This window comes from Polypterus senegalus, chromosome 11, assembly GCF_016835505.1.
Source record: "Polypterus senegalus isolate Bchr_013 chromosome 11, ASM1683550v1, whole genome shotgun sequence".
In the NCBI taxonomy this organism is placed as follows: Eukaryota; Metazoa; Chordata; class Cladistia; order Polypteriformes; family Polypteridae; genus Polypterus; species Polypterus senegalus.
Window position 1 is genome coordinate 46834365 of NC_053164.1, and position 19766 is coordinate 46854130.

Here is a 19766-nt window from a genome sequence, read left to right on the forward strand (position 1 = left end):
GGGCTGAACTGTGAATCAGTTCTCATTGCTTTCATATAAAATGCAGTCAATGACTAAATGCCTCAAAATTCATGGATACTTTTCTCACTCAAAATCCACCACCATCAAAACGTTACATTTTTAGAGGGTATTTTGCACATATTTACATATGGCTATCAAAACTATTAAACATTCATTCAAAACTACATTACTACACTTTACAACATCGCTATCAAGACCCGTGTAAAACAGATTGTAAAAATGACATTATATAAAATAAATAAACACCTGACTGCAAAACACCTGGTTAGGTAATCAACTGAAATGGATACCTGATGTGTTTGGTCTTTATAATACAAATGAGACCAAACACATTGGGTATCTATTTCAGTTGATTACCTAACCAGGCATTTTGTTGTCAGCTGATCTCATTATCGACCATATACAGTATAATGAGGTCATCTTTGGAATAACTTCCTTTGTAAACACGGGACAACCAAAACAGCAGCAACAAAGAGGAAAATGTGTTGCAAGAAGAAAGAGAGGACAACGAAGGAGAGGAAGGACTAGGGCAGTGGTCACAGATGAAGTAAGGGCTACAGTCATTGACCATGTTATCAACCATGGACTCTCTCTGAGAGAAGCAGGGTTATGAGTACAGCCAAATCTGAAGCACACAGTGGTTGCATCAATCACAAGATCATTCCCCCATACCAACAGGTAAGATGGACATTCTTCAATGGTGTCAGACAGAAGTGAACATTACTGTATAGTATTTACTATATATAGTACAATGACATATATTAAGTATTGTCTTTGTTCTTTAGGATCCAAAGATTACCTCGCATAAGGGGCAGAGGCAGACTTTTTACCACTGGGCTGAAATCTGTCTTTGACATGATCACCACTAACAATGCCATAACACTCTGGGAAATCCACATATTCTCACATATACAGCTCACACATTACACAGCTGTTAGCATATGCAAAAAAAAATCTTTTAAATATTGCACAAGTTAAGATAAACACATAAAAATGATGAATATGATATTTCACAGTCTATAAGGTGTGTGATTTCAGTTCAGAATTCAGTGCTTTGTTGTAGAACTATTCATGAGTCTTGTGGTTCGTGCTCTACCGTATATCTATAGAGTGGTCCATATCTAATTATGCAATTTTCATTACGCTATAATTTATTAAGTTTATTACATAGAGAATTCGCAAAGAAATTATTTTTGTTGCCGATAGATGGCAACACCTGCCCTGCATTCCAAAATGGCGGGGAGACGGTTGTCAGTCGAATCGCGGGTGCAATGTGTTCGCCTTTTCATACAAGTAATTGCATAATTAGATCTGGACCACCCTGTACAGTTTAATGCTGGGTTATACAATTCCGTTATGATGTTGGATGTCTTCCGCAGATATCGAGAGGTGTAGATGTCTCCCAAGGTAGGCAAAGATGTGTTGATAATTTTCTCAGCTGTTTTTCTGATTCTCCACAGAGCTTTTTTGACAGCTGATGAGCTGTTGCCATACCACAAGAGTATCCCATGAGTCAGGACACTCTCAATGGAAGAAAAATAGAAAGACACCAGAAGCTTTTGTGGCAAGTCGACCTTCTTGAGAGTTCTCAGGAAGTGAAGTTGCTGTTGTAGTTTTTTAACCAGTGAGTTTGTGTTTATTGTCCATGTCAGATCTTCCAACATGTACAGTAAGTAACCAAGAACCTAAAACTAGAGACTCTCTCCATTCTCTCCAGTCTGTCACTGTTTATACACAGCGACTGATGGTCATCTTTCTTATTCCTGAAATCAATGATCAGATCTTTAGTTTTTTTGCAGCAGTCTATCCCTGTAGGCAGATTCGTCTCCATAAGTAATCATCCCCACTATTATTGTGCCATCTGCAAATTTAATATTGGCATTGGTGTTATGGGAGTGTACGCAGTCCTATGTACAGTTGTGCTTGAAAGTTTGTGAACCCTTTAGAATTTTCAATATTTCTGCATAAATATGACCTAAAACATCATCAGATTATCACTCAAGTCCTAAAAGTCGATAAAAAGAAACCAGTTAAACAAATGAGATAAAAATATTATACATGGTCATTTATTTATTAAGGAAAATGATTGAATATTACATATTTGTGAGTGGCAAAAGTATGTGAACCTCTAGGATTAGCAGTTAGTTTGAAGGTGAAATTCGAGTCACGTGTTTTCAATCAATGGGATGACAATCAGGTGTGAGTGGGCACCCTATGTTATTTAAAGAACAAGGATCTATCAAAGTCTGCTCTTCACAACACAATGTTAGTGGAAGTATATCATGGCACGAACAAAGGAGATTTCTGAGGACCTCAGAAAAAGAGTTGTTGATGCTCATCAGGCTGGAAAAGGTTACAAAACCATCTCTAAAGAGTTTGGACTCCACCAATCAACAGTCAGACAGATTATGTACAAATGGAGGAAATTCAAGACCATTGTTACCCACCCCAGGAGTGGTCGACCAACAAAGATCACTCCAAGAGCAAAGCGTGTAATAGTCGGCGACATCACAAAGGACCCCAGGGTAACTTCTAAGCAACTGAAGGCCTCTCTCACATTGGCTAATGTTCATGTTCATAAGTCCACCATCAGGAGAACACTGAACAACAATGGTGTGCATGGCAGGGTTGCAAGGAGAAAGCCACTGCTCTCCAAAAAAACATTGCTGCTTGTCTGCAGTTTGCTAAAGATCACATGGACAAACCAGAAGGCTATTGGAAGAATGTTTTGTGGATGGATGAGACCAAAATAGAACTTTTTGGTTTAAATGAAAAGCGTTATGTTTGGAGAAAGGAAAACACTGCATTCCAGCATAAGAACCTTATCCCATCTGTGAAACATGGTGGTCGTAATATCATTGTTTGGGCCTGTTTCGCTGCATCTGGGCCAGGATGGCTTACCTTCATTGATGGAACAATGAATTCTGAATTACCGTATATCAGAGAATTCTAAAGGAAAATGTCAGGACATCTGTCCATGAACTGAATCTCAAGAGAAGGTGGGTCATGCAGCAAGACAACGACCCTAAGCATATAAGTCGTTCTGCCAACGAATGGTTAAAGAAGAATAAAGTTAATGTTTTGCAATGGCCAAGTCAAAGTCCTGACCTTAATCCAATCGAAATGTTGTGGAAGGACCTGAAGCGAGCAGTTAATGTGAGGAAACCCACCAACATCCCAGAGTTGAAGCTGTTCTGTACGGAGGAATGGGCTAAAATTCCTCCAATCCAGTGTGCAGGAATGATCAAAAGTTACCGGAAACGTTTAGTTGCAGTTATTGCTGGAAAAGGGGGATCACACCAGATACTGAAAGCAAAGGTTCACATACTTTTGCCACTCATAAATATGTAATATTCGATCATTTTCCTTAATAAATAAATGACCAAGTATAATATTTTTGTCTCATTTGTTTAACTGGTTTCTCTTTATCTACTTTTACTACTTGAGTGAAAATCTGATGATGTTTTAGGTCATATTTATGCAGAAATATAGAAAATTCTAAAGGGTTCACAAACTTTCAAGCACAACTGTATACAGAGAGTAAAGGAAAGGACTCAACACACAGCCTTGCGGTGCTCCTTTGTTGACTGAAAAATGGGAAAGTGGTGGGGGCTCAACCTGACTGACTATAGCCAGTTTGTTAAAAAGTCCTGTATGCACATTCAGATGTTATGCTGGAGGCCTAGATCAGACATCTTGGAAAACAGTCTGCTGGGTATGATGGTATTAAAAGCAGAACTGTAATCCACAAACAGCAGCTGTGCATATGTAATGTCGTTTTTTTTTAGTACTGAATAATATCAGGACTTGTGCCATGTTCATTTCCTGTACTGATTTCATGTTTTTACTTAGTTAATATTTAAATGTATACAGTAAATATGTTCTCATGTGTCCTATTATTGTTTCAGTAAACAGAATGAGTTTAATTTGGTGTAAGTATTTGTAAATGATGAACGGAATCTAACCATTTGTTTAGGGTGATCAGCTTTGCCAATTTTGTAGTAACTGGTTCTGGTGTTTTAGAGCTTATGGCATGGGTGTACTTCTGTTTTTGAGGACTGCATTAACTGTTTAGTGAAATGCTTTAACAGTTGTGAGACAGATGTTTCTGATGTGAGAGTAAGAGGTTTGATTTAGGAATATTTATGTTAGGTAGATTGCCAAGCGAAGGCCAGGTGGATGTTTGGCCTTGGAAGCCCTACAGATTTTGTTTGTTTTCTGCAGCCTAATTGGAGTTTTGTTTTGGTTTTGCTGTCCCCCAGGTCATCTAATTTTACCTTCCTTTGTTCCTACTGATTCTTTAATATTATTGCTAATATTAAATGTTTTCTCTTCTTGTAACTTTCTTTTGTTATCTTGTAAAGTACTTTGAGCCACATTGTTGTATGAAAATGTGCTATATAAATAAATGTTGCTGTTGATGTGTATACTGTGACAAATCAAGTGTGAAAAACTATCAGTTAAATTAGTGAGAGAAGATTATTACCTATTTTGTACACCATCAGGTGGGGTTGTGCCACAATGGCCCTTACTGCAGAAACACCACTGGCTTCTTCTAATTTTACTCATAACAACACTCCACTGTTAATAACTACACAAAAAGCTATCCTCCTGTGAATTACAGTAAGAACAAGAATTAGTCACGCATTCATTTCAAAGGCTCTGGCCCTGACCTTGACAATGGTGATTATTCCAAGGCATAATATGTTGTTATTCTGCAAATTCTTAACCAAACTCATTTACATTTGAAAATGACTATGGAGGACCACCTCTAAGGGAATGTATCTCTTGCTGTTTGGGCTTAATGTTGCAATATTAGTACATTTAAAAAGTGAAGTATCTTATTTGTAAAAGAATTAAGAATTGTTTCTAATAGAGAGGGAATGTTGTGATTTGCACAGATGACTCGGAAGGGTGGGAGGAATGAAGAAAGAAAGAAAGAAAGAAAGAAAGAAAGAAAGAAAGAAAGAAAGAAAGAAAGAAAGAAAAACCAGCTGACTACAGAGAGATCTCTGACTCAGTTAGCTGATGAAGTTGAGTTCAAAACCCAGATAAACTCCAAGAACATAAAGATTGTACATTTTCAATTTTTGGCATAAAGTCAAATCTCAGGATACAATCATAGACGTCAAGATGGGAACTTTGTAGTCTCTAAAGGCACTAAGACCTTAATCTGTTTTACTTTCAAGTGGTCAGTATCAGTTTCATCAGATTGTGTATTGATACTTCAGTATGACTCTCGTATCCAGTCGGGTGTGACAAACTCCTGTAAAGCTCTGCAAATATGAATATCAGCTGTGGAGACGTCACAATTTTATTCAACTTGTATCATGAATGGTTGTGATATAAACAATGCCCTGATTGAGATGAATAATCATTTTTGTCCTAATGTGACCACCTCTAAAATAAATATAGGCATAGAAATCTGAGTGCAACATATTAAAAGCTGCTTATTCATGCATACAAAATATGTGAAAAGTGGCTGAATAGCAGTTTCAGTTAAACAGCTGAAAAAAGATATTTCTTCAGTTACATAAAGAAACAGTACATGTTAAAGCAGAAGTCCTCATTCACAGTCCTGGAGGGCCGCAGTGGCTGCAGGTTTTTGTTCTAACCTGGTTGCTTAATTAGAAAGCAATTCTTGCTAATAATTTAATTTCTTGGCTTGTCAGTGCTTTAATGCTATGTCAGGTCATTCTCATATCCTAGATTTTTTTTCCTTTCTAAGGATATCATCCAAACGATTTGAAGGCTAAAATGGACAAGTAATTCTCAGTCCTTCACTTTTTTCTCTCTTCATTTTCCTTCCAAGTATTTAATTAAACCCAGTAGTGCACAATAAATACACACAGATGTAAATGGAAACATGCTAAATGGAGAAATGCTGGTTTCTTTTGTCATTTGCATCTTATTGCTAATGAGGAGCAATTAAAAACCAAGACTACAGCTGTTTAAGACTAAAATAAGCAATAAGGGTTCACAATCTTAACGAACGAGACAACTAAAGTGAAGCAGAAGTGTTACTTGAGCAATAAGAGCTTCTTGTTAAGCAATTTGGTTGGAGCAAAAACCTGCAGCCACTGCGGCCCTCCAGGACCGTGATTGAGGACCCTGTGTTAAAGGGGCATTAATTCAAACTCAGAAGTAGCACACGAGCACAAAGCGATCAGCAAAAATTACTGATTAAAGTACCTCTGTATTTGAACTGCTCATTATCCAGAAAAGTTTTATTTGAACAGCATCGTGAGGACATCTAAGAAGCAGACAAAAACATCACTGTTGTTTATTTGTTTCTACTTCAAGTATTGTGTGGTCTTCATTTGCTTTAATTTTTTTTTTGCTATGTATACATGCTACACGTAGCTCTATTTGGGACTTTGAAAATCTTGACACCCTGTAATTTACCATCAGAGTGCCACATTCGCCTGGTATCCATAACGGTCTGTTGCTGCAATAAAGTTGGCCTTTTATTTCTGTTACTGTATTCCCTAACAGTTGTCATAACTGAACAGCTTTGCAAGTCTCATTTCATGAGAATTACTACGCTAGACATGCTCAAGCAAAGAAGGAGTTACAAAATGGTTTTATTTATTTTTTTAGGTTATGTTAGTTGGAATTTGGGGTGGCGCAGTGGTAGCGCTGCTGCCTTGCAGTTAGGAGGCTCGGGTTCGCTTCCCGGGTCCTCCCTGAGTGGAGTTTGCATGTTCTCTCCGTGTCTGTGTGGGTTTTCTCCAACAGTCCAATGACATTGCATTGGTGATTCTAAATTGTGCTTGGTGTGTGCGCCCTGCCCGGGGTTTGTTTCCTGCCTTGCACCCTGTGTTGACCCTGTAGTTAGGATACAGCAGGTTGGATAATGGATGGATAGTTGGAACTTGCAAATTGTCACTCTATGCAAATATGGTGTAAGTATTATTATTATTAAGTGAATGAGAGTTAGAGTGGTCTCTATGATAGATTGAAGTTCTACCCAGGCCTGTTTTCAGCCTTTTGCCCAGTCCTAGTGGGATAGCTTCTGGTCCCCACAACCCTGAAATGGATTGAGAAAATTCTAGAACCGACCTACTAACATTGGTCAACTGAGAACTGCAGTGCCCATTACAGTCCTTGAATGCACCTGAATGTTGCGCCATGTGTACTGTCACACACGTGTGCTTAGGAGGCAGCCAACAAGCCCAGAGGTGAATGAAAGATCGTGAGACAAAGGGGTAGTATCAGGTACTAACACCTCTCTCCTTTTTTCACCAGAATTAATGAAGAAAAGCAATAATCAAATTCACTCACCGACAGTCCTGAATTTCCAAAATGGCTCCTTTTCCATTTTATCATTTCCGCCTTTGACTCCTACAGACAATGTCACTTCCGGGTACATCTTGAGAACATCACTTCCGGCCCTACCAAATGATATCACTTCCACCCACATCACTTCCAACCCCCCAACCCCAGATCACATCAATTTGGGCCGCCTCATGATGATGTCACTTCCAGTCGCACAATCATGACATCATTCCCACCATTGCTTAATTCTGGTTGCCATTTTCTATAAATACCCTCCTTCAACTGTCTTGTATCATCATCAATGCTTATGGTTTTGACCACTATTGCATTTTTTTTCTGAAGATCGCCGAACATTATCCAGGGACAATTCCCCAACTCTTATTTTTCTCTCGGGTGAGAATTATTTCCTACAGTACTTTTTCATAACTTTTTTTTTTTCTTGTAAACTATTTTTTTGATATCCTGTAAAGCACTTTGAGCTACATCCTGCTTATGAAAATGTTTTATAAAAATAAATGTAATTGTTGTTGTAGAGAACGGAACACACACAAACACCACAATAGATCAACGTGCACTGAGATAAGTTCTATTTGCCTCAAGTTCAAATTCAAGTTCAAGTTTTATTTGTCATTCCACCCATATCTAAAATAGAGTGGGACGAAAATTGCATTACTCAAGACCAGAAAATGTGCAAAAAGGGAAAAGGAAAAACCACAAAAAAAGTAAACCAAGACATTCCTAAATTCACAAAGTCCAACCAACTCTTAATGTAAAATAGTTTATTAAATAATACAGCTAAAAATAAATATGTGTACAAAAACTGGCTTATTATGTGCACGTTACAGAGAGTTTAGCAATCTTATTGTCTATGGAAAGAAGCTATTGTACATTCTGGCTGTTGTTGATTTTATCGAGCGATGTCTCCCACTAGATGGCAAGAGATCGAACATCTCATGAGAGGGGTGTGAGGAGTCTTTCACGATGCAGAGGACTTTCTTCTTGCATCTGTCATTAAAAATGTCCTCAATGGAGGAGAGAAGACCCTGATAACCCTCTCAGCCATCCTGGCCACATGTTGCAGAGTCTTCCTGTCAGACACAATGCAGTTTCCAAACCAGTATGTAATGCAGTTCATCAGAACACTCTCAGTAGTGCCCCAGTAGAAGGTGGTGAGGAGGAAGGACTCTCACTCACTTCATCCTCCTCAGCAAGTGCAACCTCTTCTGAGCTTTCTTCACCTGGTGTGTGGTATTGAGAGTGCAGGAGAGATCTTCAGTGACATAGATACCCAAGATTTTTGTGCTGCTGACCCTCTTCACAAGGGGACCACTGATATGCAATGGGGAATATTCAGCCTTTGTTCTGAAGACCACAATCAACTCTCTTGTCTTGTTGTCATTAAGAGACCGATTGTTGTACCCTCACCAGCTCACACACTGTTCCAACTCTGCCCTGTAAGATGTTTCACCTTTATTATTGATGAGTCCTACTATTGTTGTATCATCAGCAAACTTAATGAATTAATTTGGGCTGGATTTGGCAGTATAGTCATTTGTTAGCAGAGTAAACCCAGCCACAGAGGATGCACAAACCAGTGTGTTTCTTCGTGCTGATCCCAAGCCCAGATAAATGGGGAGGGTTACGTCAGGAAGGGCATCAGGTGTAAAATTTTGCCAGATCAATATACGGACAATAATAGAGATTTCCATACCGGATCGGTCGAGGCCTGGGTTAACAACAGCCGCCAACAGGGTGCTGGCGGAAATTGGGCTACTGTTGGCCAAAGAAGAAGAAGAGGGGGAAGATGGAGGCAGGATGAGAGGAGGAAGTGTGATGATGCACTTCTGTTCCATGCTCCCACCTGTCTTCTGGGAGCCTCTCGAACCCAACACCATTTGTAATGTAACCAGATGAACTGGCAGATGGGGACAAATCACATTTGTAGCAAAGGGATGGTGTAAAAGTGCAAAAGTGTAAAAGTGTGTTTATTAAAAACAAACACAAAACCAAAAACAGTGTCCATAGTGCAGTGCTCCTCAGATCAGTAAATAAATAATCCATAAAAACAACAAGTAATAACTGGAGGTTAAAATCCCAAATAAATAAATCCATTAAAATGAGGTTAAAATCAACAGGCTGGAAGCTGTCCTCTTTTTCAAAAACCTGGTGCCTCCTCCATTTAGCTGGCAGTTCTCCTGCTTCTCCCATAAGGGCCCTGCAACAGGGGAGTTGCCCTATCTACAGGTTCAGCTGACCTTACTTCTGCCTGGTTGCCTTCCGTCCCCTGGCTCCATGCGGCTCATCCGCTGAGACTTGGGTCCCCAGCTATCAGGGCGCACACACTGGGGCTCACTATCCCAAGCCTGCTTGATTCCTGCTGCCTTCCGCAGAGAAGCAACCACCTTCTTGGTCACTCCAGCTCCTCGGAATTGCTCAGCTGGAGCGACTGCTTCTTACTACCCACGAGTGTCAGACAAACACTGGGCTCTACTGCCAGCTGCCTACTTTAACCAGCGAGCCTGCTCCCTCTCTCTCTTGCTCACTCGCTCACTTCTGCACTGGCTCTCTGCACCTCCTGTCTTCATCTTCATCTTCCTTTAACCTCTACTGTTTCTTCGATCTTTTTTCTTTCTTGTTTTTCCCCTTCACACTCACACTTCTCCTTTTTATAATGGGGACGTAGCAATCAGCAGCTCCCGGTATCAATTACGGACACAGACGATCCTGCATCTGTGCACTTCAGTGCCGAAATGCCCATGCCTGTATTGCGCCCGGGAACTGCTCTGGCCACACTATCATGTCCCCTCCTTAAACGGCAAAGTTTTAATTAAAAGAACTGGCCATTCATTTAGAGCAGCAGACCAGCTATATCACTGGAAGGTAAAGAGAGTGGAACTGAGGGTAGGAACTTTGAATGTTGGCAGTATGACTGGTAAGGGGAGAGAGTTAACAGATGTACGTGCAAGAGACTAAATGGAAGAGAAGTAAGACCATCTGGATCTGAGGTGGATTCAAATTGTTATATCATGGTGTGGATGGGTGGAGAAATGGGGTAGGAGTTTTTCTGAAGGAACAGTATGTCAAGAGTGTTTTGGAGGTGAAAAGGGTGTCAGATTATGAAGCTGGAAATTGAAGATGTGATGATGAAAGTTGTTACATTTATTTTTATACATATATTATCTGAAATACAAAGTCAACTGCCTTATTCACTCACTCATCAACAACAACACTATTTCCCATTTACTTAAAAAACTGAAATTTGGCTGGCTGGTACATCTAGCCCAGCACGTATACGATAGGAAAGGACATTTTGATATATTGATATGTAGGGGAAATCCCCCACCCCACCAGCAACAGAAAAACTCAAAATATCAAAAATGCTTTGACTGATTTGATTGAGATTTGGTGACATTATACAAAAAAAGAAAATTAGCCAACCATTGTTTTTTAATTAGTCAATTATTATTAACATTATGCTAATATACATGCTGCATTGAGAGGGGGCTTTATGCAAACAAAGGACACAGCAGAAACAATTGATGGGACAAACAGCAGCACTAAGCAATAGAGTGAATGAACAGCTGAAGAAAGAGGGGTGTCCTGGCCAGGAAAAGAGAGACATGATCATGTCTAACATGTACACTCAGAGAGGAAATGGAAAGGGAAAGTTTGGTGAAGCTCAAGGAGGATGCAAAGCTCAATGGTTAGGAAGCGCTATAAACCTCGAGTCCAGGGTGCCACACATCATGGCTATGAACCTAGGTGTTACGCCATTAGGAGCAAAAATGGAGGAAGAGAGAAGTAGAGGCAAAAGTGGTGTCCTCGGGCTCAAGACAAGCCTGGAGACTTAACTCACTGATCTATTCAGAACAGCCCTTGATCTTTTTTGATTATATACATGATCAACGGTAGTAAACCTCTGATATTTTTGGCCATCATAAATAATGTAGCCATTTTATGAACATATGCAAAACCCCCATGGGACCTCACCCTACTCTTCGAATTTATACACTGTACACAGTGTCAGTAGCAGGATTGAAACCCACAACATCAGGGTTTGAAGTTCAAAGCCTTAACCACTACTCCACACTGCCTGCCATTAATAATAGCCCTTTGTTAAAAAAATAGAAATATGGTATACAGAGAAGTAAGTGGTTAGTTACATCTGACAACACTATAACTGATACACATTGCCTTATGAAATACTCGGGGCAAAGCCAGGTAACACAGTTAGGATTATGTAAGTTAATCTACTTGATTTTTTCTTATTGTGCAGGTCAATCAGTTGAATTGTATTCTAAAATCATTCATTGAGGGATTCACTAAAGTGAAATTTACACAAAAGTACTATGTCAGGGGTCCTCAATCACGGTCCTGGAGAGCCGCAGTGGCTGCAGGTTTTTGCTCCAACCCAGTTGCTTAATAAAAAGCACTTATTGCTAAAGTAACACTTCTGCTTCACTTTAGTGATTTTGAGCCCTTATTGCTTAATTTTGTCTTAAACAGCTATTTTAATTGCTCCTTTTTATCAATAACATGCAAATGACAAGAGAGAGCAGCATTTCTCCATTTAGCTTATTTACATTTACACCTGTGTGTATTTATCTGCGCTATTGGTTTTAATTAAATACTTGGAAGAAAAATGAAGAGAAAAAAGTGAAGGACTGAGAATTACTCGTCCATTTTAGCCTTCAAATCATTTGCATGATAGAAAGGGAAAGAAAATCTAGGATATGAGAATGACCTGACATAGCAGAGTTAATTTAATTTCATAGCTTGTTAGTGCTTTATTGGCAAGAATTGCTTTCTAATTAAGCAACCAGGTCAGAACAAAAACCTGCAGCCACTGCGGCTCTCCAGGACTGGGATTGAGGACCCCTGTACTATGTGGATGTTTTCTTGGCAGTTTTTTAAATCTTATATTTGACCCAACACTTTAAATTTTTCATATTATTAAGTAGATTGAAAGTCCATTAGCAGCATTATAAATGTGTCCCTGTATCCTTCAATTTGCAACATTCAAAAAATGAAACAGGACTAAAATTTATTTTCTCGGTCTTGTTATGTCAGGAGGGCATTTGAAGGCAGGTGCCACCCTGTATCATGACTGCAGGATTGTATTTTGTGCACATCCTGATTATTTTTTACTTTATTTTCACTCCCTTGTCCCATCAGCACATTTACATGTATTTAGCTGACACTGTAACCCAAATTACAAGTACTGTTCATACTGCAGGTGATTCCATGTTTGTGCCCTTTGAGTGCTGCCAATACCATACAGTGGATCTATGATGGGCACTGAGATGGCTGGCAGCCTTGAGCTTTACTTTTTGTTCTTCTTTTTCTGTTTTATAAACTATTATGTGAAAGGCTGAAGCACCAAAGATGATGTTCTTTACATGAGAGTTCCATTGAGCAGTTTTCTGTAGATTCATTTATGTTTAATTTTTAATTAATAGTCATTTTTATGTAAACAATACACTTTGAAGTATGATATTTTATTGATAGGAATTCATTTTATACATATTAGAAAGTTTTTTGTTTTTTAATATGCAATAAGAGGAGGCATTCATGATTAGAATGAACATTTTCTTTAAAAAGCATCAACATGCCCACAGAGACCAACATCAAGAATGAAGAGGAGGTTTACATTAGCACAGGCTCCAATTCCAAAGAAGAACATGTTACCTGTAAGACAAAAAGGAGTCCAAGTACAGTGTATTAGAATGCTGCCATCCTTTATCCTTATACACAACAATCCATTCATTCACTGAACGCATAGCTCAAATCAGTTCATTGTTGAATAGCGTTAAATCTATGGTTGTCCACAGTCAGTAATAATAAACAAAGTCACCTAGGCCAACTGACCCTTCTAGGCATTCTGCTAATATCATAAGTACATGCTGAGCAGTGCGATAAGAAGGAGATTAAATATTTCACTTGTGTACTTAACTTTACTGCCATTTATGCTTCATAATTTAAACCTTAATATCTTTAAGTTCTACTTGAAAACAAATCTCCCTGTACTACCACCCATCTATTTATCTTCCTAAACCACTTATCCAGGGTATGGCTACAGGACAGCTGGAGTCTATCCCAGCAATCATTGGGTACACGGAAGGAACAACACCTGGACTGAGCAGCAGTTCATCACAAGGTGAACACACACATACACCAGGTCAGGTCAAGTCAAATCAACACGTTTTCACACCCACCACACAACGAAATAGCCCGGGATCCCTGTTGGTAACCCCCTTCCCCAGGTAGACACACGGTCCAGTCCCATCCTCCAAAAATGACCATCTATCTGCCGCAGCCAGGTGTTATATGGGTGTCCCGTTGCCCTGGTCCAACTGCTCAGGTCCTCAACATGCACCAGGGGTCAATTAAATGACACCAGTCCACCTAACCGACATGTCTTTGGACTGTGTGAGGAAACTATAGAACCTGCAAGGAACCCACACGGACATTGGGAGATCATGCAAACTCCACATAGGGAGCACCTAGGTTATTAACTCCTTGTTGTGATGCAGCAGGGCTACCACTGCACCACCATGTAGCATCTCACAATCGTACTTATATACTGTACATGTAGATAGATAGATAGATAGATAGATAGATAGATAGATAGATAGATAGATAGATAGATAGATAGATAGATAGATAGATAGATAGATAGATAGATAGATAGATAGATAGATAGATAGATAGATAGATAGATAGATGCTTTATTAATTCTGAATGAAACTAAAGTATTATGAGATACTAAATACATTTCACATCAGTGCTTTGTTAGGAAGTCTATTCTGTTCCAGTAAAGACATACCTGTCTAGGCCGCACTCACAAAGCATTTTAGGATGGTGTTGCCATAGCAGTTACCAATTTTTTAGAGGAACCTCTGACCTCAGATTGCATTACAACAATAGAGCATTATAAATAGCTTCCCAGTAACCCTACCTATAAATTGCCTCAAAGTTGTCTGGAAATGGGGGGACAAAGGCAACAGCTTGTGTGTCAGAGGGAGAGTGGCCTGAGTGAAAGAGATTTGTGCATTTAAAAGACGGACAGTCTTCTTAGGCTTAGTGAAGAGAATTAAAACTGTGTTTTTGTGGTAGGCGTATGTTTTTTTCACAAGTACAGCACTATTAACATCTGAAGTATGTACATTGTAGGGATATTTTGCAGCAACATCTGAATAATGTTCAAATGGATACACTGGGGTTTATCTCTCAGTGATAAAAATGAACATTCAGTGGATGCCAAAGCCATTAAAATCTCCCTTTCTCAGGATCAAATAAATATGTCCCATATACATAGTGAGTAATACATGTGGAGGGTCAGTGAGTGTCATCCTTGGTCCAGACTATTCACTTTTAAGCACTGTAGAAATCATACTCACCAACTTGTTCTTGAGCCCAATAGGATGGCAGTCCTTGGCACAGGGCTTGAACTGGTGCACCCAAATTGGACTGGTCCTTGATGGGATCAGGGCTGATGTTGTACTGCACTGATGGAGGAGGGGGTCCCTGTTTGTTCTGTAAGGAAAGCAAAATCAGAGCTCAAAATCAGTTGATCCATACATAGATCAAGTAGACCGTAAATCAATCAATCAACCTATCAGTTTGTCAGTGGAGACGAATAGAAAAACAAGAAACAGTTACTCAGATTAACTGAAAAAATAATCTTATGGATCACAGTGCCAGTCTCCACAGCTAGTTATCTGTCTTAAGACCCACTGGCTCAGCTCTGTTAAGGTGACAAACCTTTCTGCTCTCCATAGCACTGCTCAGCTTGTCTAGAGATGGGATTGTGGCCCGGTTCATCCTGGAAATGAAGCAGGATTTCTGGCTGAAGGATCTGTATGCAATGATTCCCTGTAGAAAAAAACAAGAAAAAGAAAAAAATTAGAAAGTTAGAGATTTTTATTTCTGTTAAATTAGGAACGTTTCACAATGGTAGTCATCCACTGTAGCATTTGCTTTAAATTGAATTGGACTTGATGAAATCCTTTCTCTGGAAGTATAACATTCAAGCTGACCTAACAGGATATCAAGAGTTATACTTAAAATGAGTTCAGTGTAACACTATAAAAAATGACAAATAATTAATTGCAAAAAGCAGAAAAGGGTGTCAAGGGAAGCCAAAATAGCATGTCTTATTTAACCTAACAATCTACATTTAGTATGTATAGCATTTTTAAAAATATTAATAGTAAGTCTAGAGCTTTTCTCACTACTCATAGTGCTTTTCATAGTGAGTGGGGAGCCACTTCAATTATCCCTAACGTGTTGCATCCACCTGGATGATGTGACGGCAGCCATTTTTGCACCAGCACAATCACCACATGTTAGATGTTAGGTGCTGAAGTGGTGAGAGAGAAACAATTATAGTGAGGGGATGATTAGAGGACCAGAATGACCAGGTCCTAATTGAGCAATTTAGCCTGGACATCGGAATACTCCCTACACCTTATCAAGGATGCCCAGGGATCTTTCATGACCACAGAGAGTCAGGACCTCAGTTTTATGTCTCATCCGAAGGACGATGTCATTTTTACAGCACAGTGTCCCCATCACTGCACTGGGGTATTAGGGTCCACATTCAGACCACAAGGGAAGTGCCCCCTGCTGGCCTCAATGACACCTCTTTCATGGCAATCATTAACAGAATAATTCAATTTATAAATGATTGTGGCATAATCTTTAAATTGCTGACTACAATGTGTACGTTTAGAGTTTGCAGTCATCTATTTCAGGTAACTCTCAAACATTTGAGAACAAACTGTACTGCACAGCAGTTTAGTAAAAAAACACACACACACAACTACTGAAAAGGAGAAAGCAGGACTGAAGTGAGTGTGTGAGTGAGTGGGTCCCACAATGGACTGGTGGTCTGTCCAGTGGAGTAAGCAGCTTTGAAAATGAGAGGAGGTGATATAATAAATTATAACATAGACTGGTAAAGCGATGAGTGTTTGGTGCTCCTGTCTCACAGTTTCATCAATGATGGTTCAAATCCTACACCTGGTCATCATCTGTGTTGAGTGGGCACGTTGTTCCCTTTTCTGTGTGGATTTTTCCTCCCATATTTTAGTGAGAAGTCAAGCAAATTGACACCTTTTAATGGCCAACTAAAAAGAGTACAATATGCAAGCTTTCGAGGCAACTCAGGCCCCGTCTTCAGGCGAGATGAATGTGAATTCCCTGTGTTTATATAGACACCAGGACAGATACAACATTGGAAAACCTTTAAGTGAGACATCTTAGATGTAAAAAATGAATAGACTTCTTCAGGCTAAGATTCATTAAGCAAGAGAGGAGAACAATGTATAGGATAGATCTTTGAATAAGATAACTGTCCAACAAAGTCTCCCAAATTTTGTAAAACTTGCAAATCTGGTCAAATGGTGAGATTAAGTTGGCTCCCGTGTTAGGGAGTGCGTAAGTGGACCATGGAATGGAACAGGGTGCTGCCTGGTCCCCCCTTGTTCAAAATAAAGCCATAATAGGCTGCAGCCTCCCACAACCCAAAATTGGTTTGAGAATGTACAGTGAGGGGCGTCACGGTGGGGCAGTGGTAGCACTGCTGCCTCGCAATAAGGAGACCTGGGTTCGCTTCCCAGGTCCTCCCTGCGTGGAGTTTGCATGTTCTCCCCGTGTCTGCGTGGGTTTCCTTCCATGGTACAAAGACATGCAGGTTAGGTGCATTGGTGGTCCTAAATTGTCCCTAGGGTGTGCTTGGTGGGTGTGTGTTTGTGCCCTGCGGTGGGCTGGCACCCTGCCCTGGGTTTGTTTCTGTGTTGGCTGGGATTGGCTCCAGCAGACCCCCGTGACCCTGTGTTAGGATCTAGCGGGTGGAGGATGGATAGATGTACAGTGAGTGTGTATGCATAGGTTATTCAACTTCTAAATATTAACATTGGCTCCTTGATTAAATAGATTTTGTTTACATGTTGGCTGTAGATATTTAATAACTTAAAAGCAGAATGTGTTCTTCACTCACATAAACAATTATTTTTTTCATTTTACTTTGTTTTTTCTTTAAACAACACCACAATTTTCTGAAAAATCACAGCTCTAAATCTCTCAAACTAGATTTGCAAAAACTTCTGGTACGTACGGTCTTATAATCAAGGATGACGGTGTAAGAGTTCTTGCCAGCTCCCAGAGTCACTGTGGCGGTCTGTTCCTGCTTATTGATCACCAGAGAATGGTGAATCGGTTTGCCAGATTTATCATGGTCAGTGAGAGATGCTCCCTGGAATAATAAAATGAAGAAATGAAAGGTTTAAGGTTTCTTTATTTAGTCATGTTTACACAAGAAAACATGAAATTTGCCTTCTCAGTTGCATCTAATAACAGACAGAATGAAATAAAACAGACAAACAGAAACAAGAAAGGTGAAGGTAAGGCAGTTAGATAATTCATATTTACACCAAAAAAAGGTTACAGGATATATATCAAAACCTTGATCATTATCTCTGATATTTCTTATTGAAAAGTCATATGGCACAAGGAAAAAAGGAGTTTCTCGAGCAATTTGTGTGGGTTTTCAAAGCGACTGTCCTTCCTGATTTACTGAACTTCAGTTCTACATGTAATGGATGTCTGTCATCAGATGAGATGATTTCCAGTTTCTTTAACATTGCCCTCTGCCACACACTAGTCAAATCATCTACATCAGCCCCAATAACTTTAGCTGCATACTTCGTAATCTGCTAGGCCTTTTCTGAGTTTTAGTTTGTCAGACTATTAAACCAGACAATGAAACTGAAAGGGATCACAGACTGGATCAGACTGCGATAGAAGGACAACATGAGGTCCTTGTCTACTCTAAATAGTTTGAGTTTATGGAGGAGAAATAAGTGCTGGTTGCATTTAGAGAATAATTTTTTGTATTTGTATTCCAGTTAAGATTGTTATCTAGGTAAGTTCCTAAGTATTTAAGGTATCTTATCATTAAAGTCTTCTTCATTAAACCTTTAAATTATGTTGAACGGAAAGCAGACTTACCTCATCTGCCAAGCCCAAAGACAGGCAGGCACCAAGAAGAGCAACAACAGCAATGATCTGCAAGAAATAGTCATGACAGTCAGCACTCTTTTCATTTTTGTAATGAGCTCAAGGACAACAGCCTGGTAATGATGAGAAGTCTAAGCAGCTCTGCGGTTCACAAGATCAGTGCTCATTCATTCCTACCTTCAGCATTGTCCCTGTGGTTCTTTCACACTGGAGTGAAGATGTGTGCCGCTTTTCCTTTTCGCACCCTGATATATACTCACTCCCGACAATGACACACTCAAAAGGCAAACAGACAACTGAGAAGGGTTGTAAAAAAAAATATTTACCAGTTTACAGAGGTGGAGGCACTTTATCATTTGGCAAATGGCACTACAGTTGTTTAAAGATGCTGATAAGAAAGCAAGATATGAAAGTCGCCATATTTACATTCCTCACTGGAAGGACTTGATTGAGTGTTTTTTGTGCTTTTGCATTGACTGCAAAATTAAATTGATATTTCTTCTCAATAGACATAATTTCTCGTATTTCTGTGAGAAATAATGAACTTTTGCAGTATTGCTGGTAAAGAGGTCCCAGTTGCAGAGCTGTGACTAGAATGGCCCATGACAGAGTATGGACCTGTAATCTTCATACTACTGTGGAAAGTCAAGGTATTGATGGGTGGGGGGGCAGAACACCCCACCATGAAGAGCCATGTCCTGCAAGGGAAGCCTCTGGGGACACCAGGCTAAGAGAGAGAAATAGAGAAGTAGAGGCAGCCTGAAGGGCAGTAAAGGAAATCTACAGCATACTACGGGATGGGCACTGCAGTAAGGGCTGGCAATGCCTGATCTTCTTTGCAATAATTCTGTGGTTTGAGAATGCAAAGAACTGAAACAATGTCTTATTTTCAGGTTTAAAAATGTTTTGACTATCAATATTACTTGTTTACTGCACCATCATTTGCGAGCACTGCCACTTCTGTTGTTAGTAACGGCTCTCCTTGCTGTCACATGTCTCCTGGAAGTCATGGAATGTGATGCCATTGGGTTGCCGGATGCACAATTGCTGTGTTTGTGGTTAAATCAAAAAAAATGGTGGTTAAAAAATTGTGGTTAAAACAAATTTCACAGCTCTAGTTAGCGTTTAAAGACATTTTTGACCATAGCAATTTCTTGAAAACCATTTTCGATTAGTGTATGACTAGTGTATGGGTGATTTTGCCATTTTGCCCTAAGACTTGTTTTTTATATTTCTTTGTATCCTCCAAGGCATCTCCACTCAAATTCAATTTATCAAGTTTTTAGTGTCGGTAGTACTAACCAAGATCCTGAGATGGAACATTTGATTGAATGAATATAAGCTGAGCAAAGAAAACAAATTATTGGGCTCACCTTGTCCATATTATCTTGCATACCTGATGAAATTCTACTTCTGGAATTAAAAATACAGGGTTTAACAACTAT

At 39.5% G+C, this 19766-nt stretch overlaps 1 protein-coding gene across 1 annotated transcript; it reads right to left on the reverse strand.

The window, feature by feature from the left end:
• Window positions 1–12825: 12825 nt before the first annotated feature.
• bricd5 (BRICHOS domain containing 5) lies at window positions 12826–18548 on the reverse strand. The gene is made up of 6 exons (XM_039770139.1): window positions 18499–18548; window positions 18313–18369; window positions 17420–17557; window positions 15064–15174; window positions 14700–14835; window positions 12826–12987 (listed from the first exon to the last, which is right to left on the reverse strand). The coding sequence occupies exons 1-6, from the start codon at window positions 18505–18507 to the stop codon at window positions 12893–12895; spliced, it is 546 nt and encodes a 181-aa protein (XP_039626073.1). The 5' UTR covers window positions 18508–18548; the 3' UTR covers window positions 12826–12892.
• Between the last annotated feature and the right edge of the window lie 1218 nt (window positions 18549–19766).